Source organism: Amblyomma maculatum, chromosome 6 (assembly GCF_055883805.1).
Source record: "Amblyomma maculatum isolate TAMU_Amacu chromosome 6, ASM5588380v1, whole genome shotgun sequence".
NCBI lineage: Eukaryota > Metazoa > Arthropoda > Arachnida > Ixodida > Ixodidae > Amblyomma > Amblyomma maculatum.
This window is the reverse complement of record NC_139349.1, coordinates 29,846,678-29,862,360: the sequence shown is the minus strand read 5'-3', so window position 1 is coordinate 29,862,360 and position 15,683 is coordinate 29,846,678. Positions and strand designations below refer to the sequence as shown.

The following is a 15,683-nucleotide window of genomic DNA, read 5'->3' as shown; positions in this document are numbered from 1 at the left end:
TGTGTATGGCATACACAGTATGGGGTTTATTGTACCAAACTAAACATGTGCTATGAGGGACACTGTAGTGAAGAGCTCCAAATTAATTTAAATCACCTGAACATGTAATGACATCACACCATACTTGACAGCTGCAGTGGCTGGGACTGAAACCATGCCCTTGGGATTAACTTAGGAGATAAAGGGTATTCAAGGCGTTAAATCTCAAGCTCATATAAGCAAAAAAAAGAAAAGAAATTGTAAATGTAGGCTTCCAGTAACCTGTAAATTTCTTTTTCCATCCCATTTGGCAACACTAAGGTGGGCATTAGCTAAAATCACTGCGCTACACAATGCCAGCGCAAGTTAAAGAACCCCAGGTGGAGTAAATTGATTCGGAGCCCTCCACTATGGCATCCTTCATAGCCCATGCATCAAGTCACTTCAGGACATTAAACTATGCAATTTACAATTAACTGAAATTGCTTCTGTGAACACACAACTTGTGCGGCAGGATTCACACAGCTTTTCAAAACTCGTTTAATGTAAAGAACTGAGTCTACCGGCAGGTGGCTTTTGCATTCAACCAGACTTCACCCACCTTGCGCTTCAGCTGTGTCACAACGCGCTGCACTTCCCAGAGCTGCTCTTCCTTCTGGGGGTCCCTGAGGCCCGCATTCAGCTCTGCGTGGATCTCGCTCAACACCTGTTCTTGCTGGCTCAGTTCTTCCTCTATGGCTGCTGGCGTCTCAGGCAGATCGAGTGACTGGCGCGACGAGTCAGGTCGCATCTTTTTCACATATCTGCCAGCCAAAAATGGAAACAAGCTATCTCTCTGTGCCTTATCTACCCCACGTCCTCCTGATAAGGCCACATGAAACAATGCTATCCTCCTTCTGACAGAGGCGTAAGACAATAAGTGCCCTACAGAGTGCCATATACTACACTTCGTACTTAGCCTTTAGCTTCGACAACATCTTTCAGAATAAAACATACTAATAAAACATACTCGCAACAAGCGATGCATGCCCATTCAGGAGCGACAATGGAATGAGAACAAGGTTGAATAAAATGCACAGCCAACTGCACTAGTACCAATCTGTACGCCTCTTTGATTAATCTGTTGTGTTAGTTACATTTCACAAGCTACCATGATAGCTTCAGTGACAATAAAAGATCACAACAACCTTGTTGCAAATGCAGTCATCAAATAAAACAAAGTAGTCACAGAAACTCCCACTAATAAAGGTATGCGTACCTTATGCCGTCAATCTCTGATATATCAAATTAATGCTTACATCAAACAGCCAAAGAATTCCTTTAAAAATTCCATGAAAAAGTACAGCACCACTGAACAAACTTATTGAGCTCCCATAATTAAAGTATATGTCTAGCCCTTTTCATGCATAGAGCAATATCAAGCGTAGCCTTGGACATCTACTCTTTGCACTAGCCACTTAACTGCATGAAGCCAGGAATGTGGCACATGATTGGCAGTAACCACCAGTCTGATGGCACCAATTTTTAAGGCGAAAGCCTTTAATAGCTCATACTGTCATTTGCAGAAGGTGTCGCACTTTACGGCCACCTTAAGTCACGTGATGTCACCCAAGATGACGGCCACCATAGGTCAAGATGGGCCACCCTGAGCTCACGCCCCACAAAGAGGGGCGTATTAAGGTGCAAGCCTTAATACAATTTCATTATGTGGGAGGCGGTAACTGGCAGCTGACATGGCCACGCACCAACTGGACGTAGGGCTTCCCGACATTACATTTGGTAGGCGCTGCCAACTCGGGCTTTCCTTTCATACGGGAGGGTGATATCACAATCAGCCTGCCAAGACCCTTGCATTCACGTTATCCCTAGGCCATGCAGGCACGTTCATATGGCACGGTTAAGGCAAGGCATTATATGTTGGCTGGTAGCTTATGCTATCGCTTCATACCGATCCAGGTATTTGTGCGGCGCCTTTCATTTGGCACATCCTCGAAAGCCACACCACACAGCCTACAGAAGCAGAAGCAGTAAAACCAGGAATCAGCGAAGTTTCAAACAAAGGCTTTTGCCTTATCGCACTTTAGTGGTCAAAAATGCCACAAAAATTTTTTCGTACCACACAGCTGCCTTAAGAAAACAGCAGCATTTGGTGCAAAACTGATGATGTGGCGAAGCTATCTGACTGACCAAAGGCTACAGGTAGTTCTCACCACTCTTTTTGCACTAGTGATGCAGAACTATCGGTAAATTGACTATGAATAGTATCGATAGCTTTTTTCAAACTATTGATAGCTTCCAGTAAATTGCGTTGCGGGGCTAGCTGGTTCATGTGGTAAACTTATGTAAAGCGCATCAGAGACCCCACAATCAGACGAGAGACAGGACAGGGCACTTAAGCTTAAGATAGCTTAAGAAGCTACCGATAATGCTACTACTGATTTATTCTTTAATATATTATTTATTGAGTACTGACAACAAACTGTACATGGGACTCTGGCATTTTGCCTCCTTTGAAGTGCAACCGCCACGGCCAAGGATAGAATTTGAAAGGATTAGTACCATAACCCCCATGACAACTGACTATCAGCAATACTCAGTTCATGCACTTATGTACCATCTTCTGGATTGAATGAATGAAATATTTATTTCTGCAGTAAATTCTGCAGTACTATTGATAGAGCTATTGACAGTACTATCAATTGTGCCAAATATCAAAAGTACTATCGATGATACTGTCAACAGCGCGCTATTGATAGGTTTTTTTTTTGCCACTGATAGTTCAACACTAGCTCAAATATTTTTAGCATCAATAGCACAACCAACTGTTTTTCATCACTAGTTTGCACACCTTGCTGCCGAAGGCATTTCAAAAGGTAAAATATTACTGTGCTTATAGTGCATAGGTAATATGATTAGGCCTGCAGTTCCATGTTAAAAAGCACCTTCCACAGCGGATTCGATGCGAAGCATGCCAGGCCTAATGGCACACGGCAAGCTGTGCATTGCCAGTGCACCATTGGCTGGCATATCATTGAAGAATGCACGTCATTCGTGTTGGTGGACCATTCTCTTTCTTCTAGGCTGTACACTACCTTATTCATTGCCATGTTTGAAATACCAATTTATAAATTAACAAAATATTTTGTACGAGTTTGGGATGTCTGGAATTGACTGCAAAAGGTATTAAATATTAAAAAGAAAGATACTGATTCTGTTAGTTATACATAAATACTACTACCATTTTTGATACAGTAGTAATTTATGGGGCTACTACACTGCCAATCACTTTCAATTTCAGCGTCTAACAGAAGCCATTCAGTACCAGATATCACAACTGCTCATACCCCTCAGGGACCAGTAATAAAATAACAGTCAGAATCAAGTTCATTTCTTTTAAGGGGAAGGAGTAGGCAATATTTAGAGCACCACAAAATATTGTCCGAGATGCCACAGAACCTCCACTCACTTAATGATCTTGACATCCTTGAAGAAAACTGGTGCATGAGAGAAGAGGGCATGCAGAACCCTGTGGCTGATCTGCATGCTTGGACTCAGAACAATGGAGACATTCTGGAGATTCATCTTGTTGTGCTTCTCCTGGAAAAAAGCAGTTGCAAGGGCAAATTTTGTGGACAGTTCTTGCTCAAATGTCTTTATCTCAGAAACAGACCAAGTGGTACCAGGAGTTTAGTTAAGCAAAGGATCAAAAACCATGGATTTATCCCCATGACACTTTCAGTTTGATATGACATGCCACCGGTTAAAGAATTCACTGAACGGGTCATTCTGCTAGAGAGTATGTACAGCTCAAATTCCAAGCCAACGCGCGGCTTCTGAATGACTGACGGGTTGCCACATTCCATTTTAGACAGAGGCTTCTTCTACAAATAACAATGCTCTAGGAGACTGGAAAAAAAAAATGAAAAATGGAGGACAAGTGCTGCCACCACCAGCCATGCTTGTCGACAGGCTGCGATGACCACAGGTGAAAAAAAAAAATTTTTTTTTTGACAGAACACAAAAATGAGGGATAGCACATTGCGGCGTTATGGTAAATATTACATCATTACCGCTAGTGCACGTCTACTGCACTAGGAAGGTATGAAAACCAAAAGTGGAAAATGAGACGAGGTAAGCCCGTGATACCCGTAATCACCCAAGTCAGAATTGAGAGAATCCAGTCTGTTTCAGTTTGAACTACTGCAGAGCACCTGATGAGTGGAAGAAAATAATTTTCCAAAGTTTGGAGGTCGACCTTCGGAGGTCTTATAATCAGAGTTGACCTCTCTAGGGGCGGTCTTGAATACGACCTATCTGGGGGTCAAAAGTAGTTTCAACCAAGCTGCGAGTAATATCACGCACGTTCACGCATTTGTCAGGCATGGTACGAAAGCGGGCTGCTTAAGAAACAGGAGTTTGCCTAAAGATATGCTTCAAATTTTCGTTTTCATATGACAAAAACACTTTGCAGATAAAGTGTGGGCATTCCACTTAAAACTGTCAATGCCGTGCCGATCCAATCCCAAACCACATGACCATTCATGTGCTCTCGAAAGTTCGGCAGAGCATGTCCGCATGAACTGGCAATCATTAATAATAAAGAAACAATCATGCCACCGACAGGAATTCAACCACCATTTTTACATTCTCCAGCCGAGCGCACCACTACTCTACATTGACTTCCTGAAAACGAGTCCATAATTCTCCTTGTCTAGCGTAAACATGCTGGAGAGCTCTGAGGGAAAGGACAACAGCGGCAGTAAGTTAGAAAAAAAATGATAAATGAACAAAAAAAAATTAAAAAACCCTCATTAAATACAGGTTACGGAGGGCAGCGAAAGTGTTTCGAAACCTGCCTATGCAAAAATTCAAAACAAAACAAGGACAATGAATCTCCCTTCAGACAAGTGCGTGATGCCATAAAAATGTTTTCTCATAAAGAAAAATGTTTTCGCAATACTGCAACTAAGCAGACTTTAGCAGCAAGTGATTCACTACACAGGATTGATAAACAATGTTGAAGCAAGTTGGAAATCTGACGTGTTGGAAAAATGCGTGAGGAATTGAAGAAAGCAAAGAAGTAAGATCTTTGCAGTACTGCTACATAGTGTTCCTTCCACGGATGGATGGATGGAATAAACATTAACATTTAACAGATAAGGTGATGCGCCCACCCCCCGACACGCAGTTCAGGGGGCAGGTGCCACCGCCTCAGATGCAGGCTGGGAGGTCTTGGGTCCCAGCAGCCTCTTCAGCCAGTTGGACAAGCAGGAGCTGGAGCTCAGGGTACGAGCCGAGGGAGGGACTAAAATCCAGATGATAAGCTGCCATTGAAGATGTGGTTCAAGAATGGGTTCATAACCCAAGAAGCAAGAACCTGAATGTTTACTACAGTGACATTGAAGCGAAGGCACGTGCTTTAACGACATTTGGTATGGACTGCCAACCAACATATTCTCTAGGCGTTCACCACAAATGGCATCTGATCACTGCTTCCGATGACCAGCAGCAGCAGTGCCCCAGATGACTGCAACTGTGTCCTTTTCACGAGCAACGCTGAATCATAAGAGGCATTTTGTGTATGAATAAATGACTTTGAATAAGCTTTTTTTTTCTGCTAAAGAGGTTTCGCGAGTTGGGGAGTCAAGGTATAATAGGCAATTTACGAAGTACCAGGAAATGAAGTTGGTCTGTTAGTGCCAGGAGTGGTTAGGCTCTCACTCAGGAATCGTTTTTTTTTTTTCTTCTTCTAGATACTGTTGCTGCGACAATAATACAACACTCCAATTGGTTCTCTCCAGCCGCTATTGTAAGAGTTGGCACTGGTCAGGGGTAGGAAATTTCCTACTCCTCACCAGCACAGCAAGTCTGAATCAGAGTGTCATAAAGACATTTTCAACTCCGAATCCCTCGACAACAAAAGCACCTTTGGCTGCTGAATAATTATGATGATTCTAAAGGCACAGCTGTCAAAATTTACCATGGAAAAATAAAAAAATAAAAAAAAAGGCACTTTTAGCACCCTTTGCAGTGGTGCCAAAATTTTTCAACAAGCATTTCAAATGCACTGCAACCCCACAACCATTACTTCCACCAATATATCCAAGCCAAAAGTGTCTTACAACTTGCCCGAAAGCAGCCAGCTGCTTGCTTCAGAGAGAGCTTGCAAGGGACTTCACTTCCAACCAATAAGGCCTGCTCGCTCCCTAAATTCTTCAATCATGTAGTGTATTTCACTGGGTACTCAATGTGTATGCTAAAGGTAATATGCAGCCAAATGCCATGTTTCAGGGTGATGCATTTTCCTGGCTGATACAGTGTTGTGGACCAGTCTCACTGCAGCTTCCTATATATGCCAGTCAGTACAGCAAGCATCAGCAGCCATTTTTACTTTTGACACAGCTCGATATGGCATGACTCAACACCGTAGAGCACCGCATGAGCTGCAGGCAGCTCGGAACACACTCAGCTCCCATGCACGCGACATGGCAAACACCAGGACTACAATGTGCTAAAGGCACACTGGCTGAAGTAAGACCGTCTACAGTCCATCAACTCTCCGCCACAGTGTTCAGCAGCTTCTAACGTGTTCCAAGCATGCCTACACTTTGCACTCTCAGTTGCTTTGCTGTAGCGAAGAAAGCGCGACCAACTACAGGCACGGAAATGAAGCTACAATGGAAGAGACTTTGTGCGGGAAGCGTAGCACAAGTCCCAGCAGTGCATGTTCTTTTCTCTCCTAGGCTTTTGTTCTAGCTGTCGTGTCCTGCCACCTCCTCAAGCTCCAAAGACACAGCGTCTGGACCTTAACAACGAATGAGAATAGAGCAGAATTAAATGCGGCCTGTGTAGAAACAGTGCAGGCCCACAGGAGTACTGCAGCTTCAACTGCTCTGTAAGCCCTCTTGCTCTCTGCTCCCTGCCATCTAGTACCAACAGCTGCTTATGCAGAAGAGCCATTGGAGAACCTTTTTAACTTTCTACACGTGCAGAACAACATAGCAAGTGACTGTCACAAGAGTTAAAAAAGCATACTGCTTTTGAAGGAATAATTAAAAAAAGGAAGTGCCAGACAGCAGCACACAATTTTTTCACACACCGAGATCGATATAAGGCTTATATTCACTCAACTGCTATAGCTTCACTTTTCAATCAAACATAAATTAACAGTGTACATGAAAGAGAGGACAAGGATGTTAACAAACAGGCCTGCTGACAAAACATTTGGGGGACACTTAAGGTCCACCTTATGGATATGATGAGATAGCATTAATAGGTCCCTTCAGCAGCATGGGGCCCTCTTTATTTAATTTTTATAGTTTTATTTGGGGCATGGCACATGAGGCCTCCCTTTTACCAGCTTAAACGACCATGCCCCACTGGAATGGAGGTAATGTGCCAACTCAAAACCCAAAGGTCACCCGTTCAATTCCCATCTCACCCCAATTTTCTTCTCAGTGCGATTTACTTTATATCCTTAATATCATAATGACGTTCGAGGTATGCTATGACCTTATAGTAATCACAGTTTACGTGATAGTTGAATCAATTTGAATTTAGTGTGACGTCAAGACCGTCTCAACCAATCTCGACGGCATCAGCGGCTCACTGCTGAACAGGATACTCAAGGCTACCATGCCGATATCTTGTCTATTGTCGTTCTTAGTGTCTTACCTTTCATTCGCAAGATTTGTTTACCTACGAAGGACATAAACCAACTAAACCTGCAAGGTATCTTATTAACACTTTAAAGTGTTCGGCTACTACTCTTCACAACTAGCACTTTTTCCAGCGGTCACTTGAAAAACATGGCAGGATTCTACTGTACTGGAGCATAGCAGAACAAAGAATAACTAACCACTTTAGCGCATAGCTCTGTCTTTTAACGCTCCATGGAAAGCAATGTCTATTCTGCAGTACTTTTTTTTTCTTTTTCTGTAAAACAAGTGGGGCTTACCATACGGATGACATTGGTCATGTGAACAAACACCCATGACAGCAGGAGTCTGTTTGGGGTGGGCAGTTGCTCAATCAGCTTCTGGATGGTTTCCACACGTCTTGTCTCATCTTTGATGGCTGCAGAGTTCAGAGATGTTCACTACTGAGGGATCCTCCAAATGAACACACAAATCAAGTAGTTCACTAAACTGACAGTCATCACTGTCATGACTGACTGTCATCAGCTGTACAATACTATCCCATTACAAAACATTACACCATGGCAAGGTTGCATTGACCCATTTTCATGTCACATAATGTCATCCACGTGTAATGGCATCACTTCTTTGCAAGGTCACATTACCCCCTAACCCCCATGCCCCAACTTACACATGACTGCGATTCCCTTACACACACAGGACTCCCCTACATAATGCGATCCCATGTAGCATAATGTAAATGGCCTTTTCAAAATTTTTCAGTATGCCCACAGCGTCCACAAAGATGAAAAGCAGCTGACCGGCAGCCTCCTCAAACTTGGATCCCAGCTCACTGGTGAGCACAGGGTCAGGCAGTTCACGCAGGAACTGCTTCAGCAGGCTGGCCACAACCTGGGGCCCGTGCTCGCTTAGGCAGACTGGCTCGTGCCGGTTATAGGCTGCCTTCAGCTGCTGCACGGTGGACTTGACGCCCGACATCCGGTAGATGCCTTCGCACATCAGGCCTGCACAGGCATCATATGTTAGAAATGTTCAAATCGTTGAAATGCTCTGACACAAGCTCAGATGCAAAAAGTATTTTTGTTTGTTTGTTTTTCCCCTTGGGCCAGCCATTTCTCTCAAAAAAGCCTCTTGCAGAGTGAACAGATTATCAACATAAGTACAGCATTACTAAAACATTATTGTCTTTGCTGCATGTTCAACTGCGCTAAAAAAAAAATTTTGTTGTGGTTTAGCTCTGGTTAACCCTAGCTGAATTGAAAAAGCAATGACAGAAGCTTCTTTTGCCTGATACATTATTCCCCTATCATGCCCTGTGTAAGGTGCTACATTTATTGGGGACACTTAAGCTCATCCTTTAAGGGTATGATGCGAGAGCGTAAGCTACCAGCCCACATATAAAGTTACACTTTAGCCAAGTCATATAGACGTGCCTGCGTATCGTAGGGGTAACGAAAATGTAAACGGTTCTGGCAGGTTGATTCTGATACCACCCTCCCATACAAAAGGAGCGACCAGGGTTGGCAGCTCCTGCCCGTTGCATAGGGGTAACGTGAATTCAAATGTCATGGCAGGCTGATGTTTTTATAAGGAGATCGTAGCTACATGACCAGAGGTCTCGCTTTGGCTTTAAGAGTATTGCCTTCGCAACAAAAAAAATTACTGGTGTAGCATAGGTAAGGCTAACTGCAAGTTTATGAGAAAAAGCTATAGTAAATAGACTTAGGCCTGTTAGGTCTAGCTAATAACCCAAAGATTAGTCCAGTTTAATTAGGTAAAAGAAGGTGAAATTATGGCCAATGTAAGTTCAGGCAGCAAGGTGCTACTGCAATGCGACCTTAGACATTTAGGCTTAGATATTAGACTTAACCGAGCATATAAAGTGCAACTGAGATTAGGAAGGCAAAATTATGCCGATGCATTTTCAGACAGGCACCACGTGTTACCTAATTATATGCATCCTGTAGAATGCTTGTTCCAGCTAAACCGTTGAATCCTTAGGCTTCAGGTTTTGCACAGAATTGGAATTTAGTTGGCAGCATTGTCATAAACTAAATTTGTTCAGGATGCCTGTCTGATCTGATCAGAGGAAGTCGGATATTAGCATCTGCAGCAGCGGCGAAGCAAACCAAGCCAATGTCCCAGTGATGACGCTTTTGGCATCATCTCGTTGTGTTCCAAGCTCGAAACCATTTATTGCAATACACAAACGAAACTCTTCAAATTTAGCACAGTCGGCCAATTTTCAGCGAATTCTGTGATTTTGACAGGTAAATCCTGTGACAAAGCTACTCAAACCTGCCGCAAAAGAACTTGCCTGCCCACTTCCCTTCATCAAATCTCTATGGCGGTGTTGCTGCAAACAAAATGAGAGGGCATCATCGATGCCATCGCTGGGACAGCGGTTTGTTTTGCTTCATTGTTGCCACAGAAAATGCAAATACACAACTATTACTGATCAAATCTGGCAAGCACTCTAAAAAAAATTGGTATAAAACAATACTGCCGATGAAATGTCATTTCTGTGCAAAATTTGAACTCTGAGGATTCAAAGACATAAATGATGGAAGCATTCTACAGGATGACAGGATGCGTATGACTATGCAACACACGGTACAGTCTTAGTTTCCTATCCTGTACTTCACATAGGTTTAATTAGTGTTAATTAGGCCTAATTAGCTTTGACCTTACTGTAGATGACTCATAGTAAGTCACAGTACAACCATGTACTATAGCAAAGCAAGGTTTGGTTGTTGCCATAGCAACACCTGGTTAGGCAGAAGTAAAATCAATCATTGACTAGAAGTGTTCCACACTGAAACCATTGGCTTCTTTTTTTAGATCACACTAAGACAGTTTTATTATACAAGTTCCAGGTTTTTTGATAACATTGCTTATACTGTTGTCATATAAACTTTCCCATATAGTAACCATATGGAGAGGCCACCAGAGTACTCCAGTCATGCAAAACAATGAAGTAATAATCAGCCAAGAATTGGTGTTGTGCACATATCGGTTGTACACTTAAAATTATTACGAAAATGTATAGCAGTAAGTGGGTGTTTTGAATGACATTCAGAATTTCAAATGGCATTCAAAGGTTTTAGCATCTTGTCACTCTCTGACAGGGGCACTGCTGTCAACAAGTTTTGTTTTCATAGCAGCAACTTTAATGAATAGGTATATTTTCTAACAAAACTGCTGTTTTCATAAAAAGAAAAAATTGATTCTTTTTTTAATCTGGAAAAATTGTAAATGCGGTCAATTTACTTGTAACACAGATTTTAGTTAAGAATATGTGCAATAAATATAAGATATTAAAATGTGCTAGTTTAAGGAATTTAATTGCTCTTGAACACTTCTGCTCCAGCATATGGCATTAAAATGTTGTGAGGGAGAGGAAAGGTGAAAGGCCTTCAATCTTGAATGTCTTCACAGACCTATGTTGACAGGAAAATAATTAAAAAGAAATGCCCATGAAAAACTCTGTGCAACAGTGCATGTTTGGCAATCCAGCGGAATTATTTTCAGTTAGAAGGCATTCGAAGCACTTTTGTAACGGGCAAGTTTTGTGTACGATTAGTCGTAACGGCTTTAATGTATTAAATAAGGTGACCCATTTCTTGAAGCTCAGACTGTTGAGGCATGAACTTAACCTGCTTAAAAATGGTTATTTGAATTCATAATGCCTAGCGCTTGAGAAAAAGCACATTGGTCCAGGGTATACAAGTTTCATTTTGTCCCTCGAGTTTATTTCAAAGGTGTGCTCTATGTGGGTACGTGTTTTCTGTCTCTGTCCGTGTTTTTTTCGTGCAGTTTAATCATGAATTACAAGCACCAACTAGCCCGCCAGAAAGCCCTTCTTGAATTATTTCAAAGCGCTAGGGGTTACACACTGAAACACACGAAATTTGCTTTCTTTTTATGTAAACCTAAATGTACAGCCGAGATAACTCCAGCAAACAAATTTACAATAAGAACAACTCTAGGTACCTTGCACTCCACAGTGACATTACTTAGCAAGACCACTTTCATCAAGTAGCATTTGTAATCACCCCCCCTCCACCCATCACTCTTTTCCTCTAATGCAGCAAGGCAGAGCAGCCACCATGGTGTATGGACCTCATTAGCAGCTGTTAGGCCCCATGTTTCACCTAAATGCGCCAACTTGAAAAAGAATGCTTTAAGAGAGACACGGTGAAAAAAAAAAACACACAATTTAGGACAAAAATCTGCCTTTGGATTATTACCGTTTTCGATTCCTGGACGAATAAAGAACCTCACAGGAGCGCTGTAGAAAGGCAGGAAATCTTATTTATTGAAAGGTCAGCAGCATCTGCAAACTCTTTTGGGCCCAGGGAAACGGCCCGCAAGTGCCATTTTCAAAGCGCACACACGGGGAGTGTATTCGGCCTAGCGCACGCCGCCAGAAGAATCATTCCTTCCTTTTTCCAAAAAGCATGCACACTTCCATGGAGAGTGGAGTCTGACATGGAAAATTGAAAAACAAGCATGAAAATCGGAGAACACCGATTGGCTAGAAAACCAAAACTTGATATGTGGCTGTTGCAAAAGTTGCATGTGGCATTTCACAAAAACGAGCAGCCGATGCAGCACAGGGCCATCTCTATCACTTAGCCACTCTGAGAATAACTGCGCACACAGTCGCAGCACTGGCTACTCTACTCTCCAAAGAATGACCACAAAGGAGCTGAAGACGGCCTTAGACAAGCTTAAAACTGCTTGTGGTGCACACAATGCCAAGATCACAGAGATGAACAAATTGTGTGTGGTGTGGGTGTGAGCAAGAGCACTCCAGAGCTCAAAAAAGGTGAACCACTTCATCTTTCGTAGAAATATTGTCTATGAAAGGGCTACATTCTTGAGATTTGCGTCGACTTGATTTTCATCGACTTGCAACTCCGGGATGTTGCACGACGAAATGATTCGTGGTAAGCGTCAGAGACCGCAAGCTATGAGAAAAAATGCAGCTGAATATGGAGTTGATGCCGGAAAAAGGCACAGCCATGGCATGCCAGTCAGAAGTCTTAAAGGCACAAGCTGCAGCTTTACATGGCTACGATGAAAAAAAAACGTGGACAGCTGCCACAACTCGCAAGCCCACTGGTTCTTCAGTCAAGAAAAAGGCGTCTGCGGCTATGAACAGCACAACGTTGCCCGGCAGGGAAAACCACGTGCAACAAGTGCCGCAAGAGAGGACACTGCGCCCAAATCTGCAAAGGACAAAATTCAGTCCACGAGGTCGGCACCATGAGCGACACATTTCTTGGAGCTATTTCGATTGACACCAGAGGAAGTGGATGGCTAGAGTGGATGTACATGGCTTGTCAATTAAAATTAAAGTCAACACAGGAGCTAACATCACTGTTAAACCAGCATGCAACACGGATGCTAGCAATACAAGCAAGTGTGTGATGGTGAGCACATTGGTGTAAATAGACCTTGCCATTACAAACACAAAACAGGAAGCCGGGCATTTTTATCAATTGTGCTGCCTCTCTTAATCAGTCCTATCCCTACCTGAAAGTGGAGCAATTTCATGACCAGCAGAATGGCATGCAAAGACCCTAATCACAGGAAAAATTATGATGGAGTCGGTATCACAGCACTACATTCAAGCTCATGGCATTCAAGTACACACCATTATGCATAAACTGTTCCCAGCTGAACACAACATGCTGTAAAAATTAAAACAAGAAGTAAAAAATTGACCCAACATTTCACAAAAAGGCATAATAAACAACCAAATTTCTGCTACAACTTGCGCACCCTGAATTCAGCACAAAGAATGGCAAAAAAAGAAAAGAAAATTGCAGGCCGAAAGAACTATTACCTGGTATAAGCATGCACTAGTGTTCTTTCAAATAGAAGGGCACATTCCATCAGCTAGGAAAATTCCCAGTAGGTTTACACTTAATGACCAACACACTTTCAACATCCTGTAAGCCATATAGAGTGAAATCTCAATGATACGAACATAGTTCATAGAGATATCAGGATGATACAATTCCTCAAATATCCCAGCCGGAATACATGTGCATAATATGTGCATAATAAACAGAGTTTCTGATGTTTCAAACACTTTTCCCGTGCCACTATGGGTGATATGAATGTACAAGCCACAAGAATTTTGGTCATTTTGGGCGCTTCAAATATATTTTGTGAGGCTGCGTAATTCGAATCAAAATCCTATTGTGTATGCACAAAAAGAAAGGGTAACAGTAAATACTATGGGCCTAATTTTACTAACCGTGCTCTTCAATGTAGTCGAGGCACTCCCTCACAATAGCAGGCAGCTCAATGCCATCATCAGATGGGTTCTTCTCCAGTGCAGTCAGCAAGGGAACACCAAAGATTGGATCCTCTGGAACAGAACAATTCAACGATGAAAACAGCTACCACTGAGTATGAACACCGTTGCTGTTAAAAGCATTTTCTTCCGCAGAAAACATACACATACTGGTAGATGCGCAGTAAATACACGAGTTTTAGAGGATAACAAATTTTTGGCTGTAAAGCAGAAAAGAACAACAAAGATTGGTTGCCAATTGAATATTGTCAAATAATTTGGATGACTTATATTCAATACATGCATTTTAAACAAAAAAAGCTTTTCCACAAATAGCAAGCACAAATAACTGCATTGCAAATTTAGTTTTCATCTACTATAAGCATAACTTGGTATACTGTAATCCTACCAGGCATTTATTAAAAGAAGAAGAATCATAGGATAATACAGGTAGTAGGTGTGTTGCCGACTAGCTCACACCACGTCCACAATTCTTGGAACATAATTTTGTTCAGTGAGCATCCTATACGACGAATAAAGAAAGCTGCTGAATGCTTCAGTGAAGCATTTCAAGGAGGCGAGGTAATTCTTTAAATGAGGAATGACGTCAGAAGTTGACTGCTGCCAAGGAAAGGTTTAGAGTAATGCTGGTGCAGCATAACAAGATGGCTCTCAAAACAGACATGAATAAGGCGGCTTAGCTACAACACAAGTGAGACCACACCTTTCATGATCCCTCAAACACCTGAATGCAAGGCACAGGCTGTGTTAACACCACTTTGTATGATGCATTCATGGTAACCTGCAGCTCACTTAACGCTCACATTATTTTCATCGGAATGCAAGCCCCTTCGATGGGTCCTAACCCTGTTGCAATCTAAAGGTGCAAGAATGAAACCAAGCCATGTAATTCACATGGTTTTGTCTCTTCCCGTGCACATGAACCCCACTGTACGCTGGGCACTTGCGAAGGCTGGCTTTGACGTTTGATCTTCGCACAAGTTTGCAAGTTTTCACCTCGTGTTCTGAGGCCTAAGATAAGTTTCCAAAGCTTAACAGACAAAACTCATGCAGCCCGTTTGCATGCCTGCCACATCTCTTATAGCACTGATAGAAAATTAAAAGATTAATAGAAGTCACTTCTTTTAGTTGCCAGCCAGTTACAAGGTTCATACAAAATATTCGGTCTACAATACAAATATTTGCAAACGCAACGAAGCAATATTTACGGAGGACAAAAATTTTGTCCGGCCAGATTGACTAGATATTGTTTAGGGTGGGAATCTTTGAGAGTTGACCTCAGATTTCTTTCTTTTTTTTTTTTTTTTTAGGTCATCATCTTTGCATTTTTGTCGCTAGCCATTCAAATCAGACCAAAATGGTTACGTCCTTCTTAACATCGGTACCCTTAAGAAGACCATCTGTGGACTGTTGCAAAGGTAAACTTTCTGTGCTGTTTCTTTTTGTATCTGCCAAGCCCGAGAATCTGATTTTCCTGATTGATCGAAAAGGCTTGATGTGTGGAGCAGCAGAATTCAAAGGAGAGGAATTATAATGAAGAGAAAAATTTGCATGTGATGAAAATCAAACTCACCACCCTTGTACTGTGAATCAGATAGCCACTCCTTTTGGCCAAGCAGGCAGGTTCATACAGCTTGGTTAAAGCAGAGCTTTATACACGCATAACATGGTGTTCAATGTGGTTACTTACAACTGTATGCTAATGAGTATGTGTA

The 15,683-nt window shown here is 42.2% G+C and overlaps 1 protein-coding gene across 4 annotated transcripts in view; it reads right to left on the bottom strand.

The window, feature by feature from the left end:
- Positions 1–15,683, bottom strand: part of Rlip (Ral interacting protein) — a 37,872-nt gene that overhangs the window by 15,546 nt on the left and 6,643 nt on the right. For all 4 annotated transcript variants that reach the window (XM_084606303.1, XM_084606302.1, XM_084606305.1 and 1 more), the window contains exons 5-9: positions 13,909–14,022; positions 8,438–8,641; positions 7,937–8,055; positions 3,446–3,576; positions 581–782 (exon numbers count right to left, since the gene is read on the bottom strand). In XM_084606303.1, the coding sequence (XP_084462429.1) occupies positions 581–782; positions 3,446–3,576; positions 7,937–8,055; positions 8,438–8,641; positions 13,909–14,022 (770 nt within the window). The remainder of the gene's footprint in view (positions 1–580; positions 783–3,445; positions 3,577–7,936; positions 8,056–8,437; positions 8,642–13,908; positions 14,023–15,683) is intronic.